Genomic DNA, 6,347 nt, shown 5'->3' on the forward strand with positions numbered 1-6,347 from the left:
ATTGGCTCTCCTACGGTAGGAGAATTTGTGGCCCATGTTGGCTAGTTGGCACCGAGAAGCTAGAATATTTGTTCAGTACTAGATGTCAAACTTAGAATTGTATCGGCCATCCACACATACTTTGAGATTGGCGTTCTACTTTCATTTATATTTACAGTACAATGCAAATATCATTTGTATTATCTGTAAACTTGAGTACATGCATGTGGACCCCAACTGCACTTGTTCAAACTGTGTGTGAATATTGCTGAATGATATTTGCAAATATTCCTAAGATAATGAAATGTTTGGTGACTGAATGGAAAGTTTCTTAAATTGATATCAATACTAGTAAAATAATTTCAATTTGTGTGATTATTCATGTATTATGTTTGTGGACGTTGTTCGACAATAAAATATTTTTGGAACCGGTTGAATATGACTGGAATATTTAAAATTTGGGTGATTATTTTAAGAAATATTTAGAGACAAAGTGGGAACACTGTCATGCCACTAAAATAACTCTAATTCAAAACAATGACTTTCTTTAAATGTTGTTGAAATACTGAACAAGTTTGAATATATAAACTTTAAAATGACTACGAAAATTATTTCAAAAACATTTCTTTTCAAAAAAATAAATTGGTGGGACCGCTTGGAGCTTCTGTGACACAACCATCCCCCCCCCCCCCCCCCCCCCCCCCCCCCCCCCCCCCCCCCGAAGAACCAAAATGGTTGTCCACGCGTAGTAGTATTACTGGCCCATGCTGGCTGGCTGGCTCTAAGAAGGTAGAATATGTATTTAATACCTGACTCCAAACCTTAGATTTTTACGATGGACACATGATTTGAGAATGTCCAGCTACATTTATTAAATTTACAGTACAATGCATATATCGGTATTATTCTGCTAATACTAGTACATGCTTGTAGTCCCCACCTGCACTTGTTAAAATGTGTTGTTATTTATGAATTATATTTGCAAACCTTCTAAAAATAATGAAATGATTCTTAAAATGATTTAAGTATGAGTAAAATAACTAAAATATGTGTGAGTAGTCATGTATTATATTTTTTTGACTTTTTTGAAACAATAAACTATTTATGAGGATAACTAAATATGACTGAAATAATAAAGTTTGTTTGATTTTTACATACAATATTTGCACTAAAGTTGAAATGCTGAAATGTCACTATAATAAGTTGGTATTCAAAAATGACTTTTCAAAATGTCATGGAAATAATTGAACACATTTGAATGAAAACTGTAAAATGTTTGTGATAATTAAATTGGAAACATTTCAGTTTCAGAAAACTAAAAGATTTGGTGGGCCGTTTATTTTTTCCTGGAAACGTGGTTTCACCATAAAAGCTCCAGTAAGAGAATATTTGCAACACGCTGGCTAGGTCGCTTGGAGAGGCTGGAATATTTGCTTAGTACTAGATGCCAAACCAAATTTTGTATACCCCTAAAAAAATTGTATTTGATATCCACACATGCTTTGAGATTGGTGAGCTACTTTTATTAAATTTACAGAACAAGGCACATAGTTTGTATTACTTTTCAAATATGAGTACATGCATGTGGATCCCACCTGCACTCGTTCAAAATTTGTGCTAATATTTATGAATGTTACTCGTAACTTATTTCTAAAGCAATGAGATGTTTGGTAACAGAATGAAATGGTACTTAAGTTGATTTAAATATGCATAAGATAATTAAAATGTGTGTAAGTATTCACATATTATATTTGTGGAGTTTTTTTGAAACAGTAATATATTTTTAAAACTAAATGAAATATGAATATAAGAAAGTTTGGAACATTGAAATGTCACTAAAATAACTCCGCCTCAGAAAACTGACTTTTGAAAATGTTGTTGAATAATTTTACGAACTGAAATCTAAAATGTGTATGAAAGTTAATTTAAAATTATTTCATTTTTCAAAATAAAAAAATGGTCGGATGAGTTGCATATATGTTCTGAAATACATGAAAAATCAGATAAAGAGATCCAAAATAGAAGAGAACTGGGTGTTGATGTATATTGCCTTACCCGGTGAGCTGGATCCACCTGATTGATCAAGCCCACTCCACCACACAGCGATGACGTTAGAAATGATTTTTCGTGCCCAGGAAGGGCAAAACGGTTCAAGAGACTCGAGGTCGAAGCCTTCAGGTTTACTGTCAAGCACCATGTTGATGAATGGTGCGAATTCCTGGTGCCAAAACCCAAACCACAAACGGTGCAACAATGTAGATGGGAGAATCCATCGAATGATATGGTGAAGATCAACACTGATGCATCCATTTGTGAACAGACAGGATCATGTGGCTGGGGTATTCTCTGCAGAGATGAAACGTCGGATGTCCGATTTGCAACAACTGTCGGAAACATAACTGCTCGGATGTTCTTCACGCTTAGGGATGGCACCCACAAGATTTGGGTACGGCTGGAGTCACCCCATACCCTTACCCGCCCACTTGAGCTTACCCATCACCCTTACCCATACCTGCCAACGGATATAATTTTTTCCTATACCCATTACCCTACAGGGTAGATGGGTACCCACGGGTAAAATTGCCCATCTTTGCAAAGCATCAACATGAACAACTCACAGTCATAAAAAGCAACATATAATCACATTTTATAAACAAGACATTATAATAGCAACACATACTTATAAATAACAATACATCTTAAATAACAGCACATTTAATAAACAACATCACTTTGCCAGTAAATAACAAAACATCAAAACACGTCCCATATTTATACATTTTGAGTTCACAAATTCACGACAAAGTGTAGAGATAACTTGGGCATATTTGTCTACTTTTATATGGGTACATGGGTATGTGGGTATGGGTTATACAATCCCATACCTGTACCTGCTCTACCCGACGAGTTCTAGATTTTCCTATTTATATACCCATACCCATGGGTAACTTTTGTCCGATACCCTTGCTCTAATAGGGTTTTTACCCGTAGGGTACGTGGGTAATGGGTACACATTGTCATCCCTAGACCTGGCGCCCTTAGGAGTCATGTTGAGTGATACTCTATTAAGTTCAAGCTTAGCACACTTTTTATCGAGGCCTCTGTAGTCTATGTTCCAAGATCTTGTAACAAGCCAACACATGTATTGGCTTCTATGGGTGCAGGTTTAGCTCATGATGAACACTGCGAATGGGTCACAAGCTACCCTGATGATGTAATCAGTGCAGTGACGGGCGATCTGGCTGTGTCGTAATGGAATATACAAGTGTTCCATTTCAAAAAGATAAAAGAATACAAATCCTCACACCTGACATGACAGAGTCTCTAATTTGGTCGTCTTTTTTCTTCTGAAATTTGACATGTGAATTGAATTAGGATAGAATAAAGATATACTCCAGTTGTCAGGCATAGGCATAGCATGGGCATGGCACCAACAGTTCTACAGATTTGTTAGGACTGGATGGATGGACCAGTACGCATAGCTTTGCAGTTCGACGGATTGCGAGTTGAACTATCAATGCGTATATTCAAGCCACTGGAGTACTACGGGAGGCAGGCAGCTCAGCTAGGTCATAGCAGCTACTCGTACCCTCCCTGATTGGACGGGCGGCCGGGCTAGCATTTTGGACCGACCACGCGGCCATGCATAGCACTGGTATGGTATGTACCCGTGTATATACACCACACATGCTTGGTCGATCAGAATTGTTAACTGTGGTAAAAGATACACTTGTACTCCTACTACAGTTGGTTCTGTACCATTCATCACCAACTCCTGTTCCCTTGCGCTAGCTCCCATGCCATGATATATACCCATCGACCCGTCGGCTCTGCCGGCACCCGCCTTGATGCTTCCTTGCAACTTCAAGTCGCCACCAGCAGTCCATAGTCTCCACACAAGAGCGAACGGCACCACACAACTGTTCTCCTTCCTCGCCACGCCCGGTACGTACGGCAGTCGGCAGCTAACCTAGCTAGGAGGCATGCAGGGCGGCGGCGGCGGCGGGATGGAGGAGGCGGCGGCGGCGGCCAAGAACCGGAGCGGCGGTGTTGGTGAGCGCGCCGCCGTGGAGGTGCTGGAGGGGCCTCGTTTCCGGCGGGTGTGTGTGTTCTGCGGGAGCAGCTCCGGGAAGCGCAGCAGCTACCGCGACGCCGCCGTCGAGCTGGGCAAGGAACTGGTACGTGTAACAGACGATCAAGCTAATTACACACGTTTTGTGTATGATGTCTTGTTAGTTATAGTAGTTCGTTAGGTGAGTATGTTGGGCATGCGTTCGTGTGTGGTGCAGGTTGCTCGTCGGATGGATCTGGTGTACGGAGGAGGCAGCCTGGGGCTCATGGGGGAGGTCTCGGAGGCCGTCCACAAGGCCGGCGGCCACGTCATCGGGTGAGTCGATCCGTGCATGCACCTACGTACATATCCTCTTGCATTATTAGTTGACGATCGATGGCCTCATTTCTCTTCATCTACTAGTACTACTGTGGCCACCTTTCTGTAGACACTGAAGTTTCTCCAACTGGCCTAATTAACAGTATCCATGTCCAAGTTGCTCACTGCAGTCATGTTTCTGCTTTCTCTTTGATGTGCAGCGTCATACCTACCACTCTCATGGGCAAGGAGGTACGTACCAATACCCCAACCACAGGACAGGAGGAGACCATGCATGCAATAGCGGAGTGCCCGAAGCTTCTTCTAGCTTGTAGAAGTACTAATTTACTGTACTAATAAAGTAATTGATGCATGCCAAATGGAACAGATCACCGGGGAGACGGTGGGGGAGGTGGTGGCGGTGTCGGGGATGCACGAGCGGAAGGCGGCCATGGCGCGCAACGCCGACGCTTTCATCGCGCTGCCCGGCGGCTACGGCACCCTGGACGAGCTGCTCGAGGTCATCGCATGGGCGCAGCTCGGCATCCACACCAAGCCAGTTAAGCTCATCAAATAACCGGTCTTAGCTGCTCTAGTTACTTAGCTCTGCTAATGGCGGAATTATGTAGGTGGGGCTGCTGAACGTGGATGGGTACTACGACTTCCTGCTGGCCTTCATCGACAAGGCGGTGGACGACGGCTTCATCAGGCCATCCCAGCGCCACATCTTCGTCAGCGCGCCCGACGCCAGGAGCCTCGTCCGCAAGCTCGAGGTAAATAACTAATCACGCACCTTCCTTCGTGCTGTCAGCTTCTTGAACGCATGACTAGCTTCTTGAACATAGACACACACACTATGAAGTGCTTGACTTGTCGTCTGCGTGCTTCTTCCGGCCTACTAGCTTGCAAAAATGTCTTATTATAGGACGGAGAGAGTACGTCTACTCTTTGATTAGTCGTCCTAGCTCGATCGCTACACGTATCAGTTGAGAGTTCAACTCTCTTTCTCCATCAGCTGTGTACACCAAAAGTTGTCATGATTGCTAAGTGTGTATCGTACTCTGGCAGAGTTGATCTTCGTTTTGCTTAGGTACAAAATAGGTTGAGTCAGTAGGCAGTGGCACCCGTCTCTAATTTTTGCTCAGATGAGCTGATATTGTACCAGATTCTCTGATATGATTAATTAACTACTCCCTCCATCTCATAATGTAAAACGTTTTTTGAGATTAGTTAGTAATGAATCTGAGGTCAAAGCCATATTGTACCAGATTCTCTGATATGATTAATTAACTAATTCATGCGTGCGTACGTGCAGGAGTACGTGGCGGTGGTGGACGACCCGGCGACGCCCAAGCTGCGGTGGGAGATCGAGCAGGTCGGCTACAACGCCACGCTCCAGGCAGAAATCGCCCGCTGATGGATCGACACTTGCTCAATTACGCTACTTACCTTATTACTACTATTGTATGACACCAACTGATTACTGGCCCGCTAGTGGTTAACTAATTAATTTGGTACGATCACACGTACGCCATGCATTCCTGCATGTAGTACGAACGGAGAAACGGTGCATGCATTCGTGCGTGTTACTTCGAACACGTTCCAGCTTGTGCCTGCTAATTACTACTCCCTCCGTCCCGTAATGTAAAAACGTCTTACATTATGGGACGGAGGAAGTAGTTGGTTGGAACTGTGTAATAGTGCTGTAGTATCTATTTTGATGATGTACTGAACTTATCTGGAACAGTGGTGTGTATGGTAAATGTTTGTCTAGATCATTTGTGCAGTGGTTATTCTTTCCTTTTTGACGGGATATTTGCGCAGTAAGTTTGTGCTCGCTACTTGTTGGCTAGTTTGACCTCCATGTACGAAGTCGATCGATCGATCGATCCCGTTAGTGCTAGTTCTAGTTGGTTGGTTGGTTGGTCCGTTAATTAGTTGAACCCTGTTGGCTGTCTGCGTGCTTGATGAACTGGAACAAGGGCATCGATGTGGCTTT

General features: G+C 43.1%; 1 protein-coding gene across 1 annotated transcript; it reads left to right on the forward strand.

The window, feature by feature from the left end:
• Positions 1-3,831: 3,831 nt before the first annotated feature.
• LOC123112989 (probable cytokinin riboside 5'-monophosphate phosphoribohydrolase LOGL9) lies at positions 3,832-6,092 on the forward strand. Its single transcript, XM_044534089.1, has 6 exons — positions 3,832-4,157; positions 4,269-4,366; positions 4,570-4,600; positions 4,737-4,907; positions 4,978-5,121; positions 5,664-6,092. The coding sequence occupies exons 1-6, from the start codon at positions 3,963-3,965 to the stop codon at positions 5,763-5,765; spliced, it is 741 nt and encodes a 246-aa protein (XP_044390024.1). The 5' UTR covers positions 3,832-3,962; the 3' UTR covers positions 5,766-6,092.
• The last annotated feature ends 255 nt before the right edge of the window (positions 6,093-6,347 follow it).

The sequence above is a fragment of the Triticum aestivum genome, chromosome 5B (genome assembly GCF_018294505.1).
Source record: "Triticum aestivum cultivar Chinese Spring chromosome 5B, IWGSC CS RefSeq v2.1, whole genome shotgun sequence".
Taxonomy (NCBI): domain Eukaryota; kingdom Viridiplantae; phylum Streptophyta; class Magnoliopsida; order Poales; family Poaceae; genus Triticum; species Triticum aestivum.

Bases quoted from the DNA above. Each gene is read 5' to 3' on its own strand.
- LOC123112989 (XM_044534089.1), top strand. From the start codon at position 3,963: ATGCAGGGCGGCGGCGGCGGCGGGATGGAGGAGGCGGCGGCGGCGGCC. The intron at 4,908-4,977 runs GTTAAGCTCATC...GGAATTATGTAG, and splicing joins TCGGCATCCACACCAAGCCA to GTGGGGCTGCTGAACGTGGA. The intron at 5,122-5,663 runs GTAAATAACTAA...GCGTACGTGCAG, and splicing joins GCCTCGTCCGCAAGCTCGAG to GAGTACGTGGCGGTGGTGGA.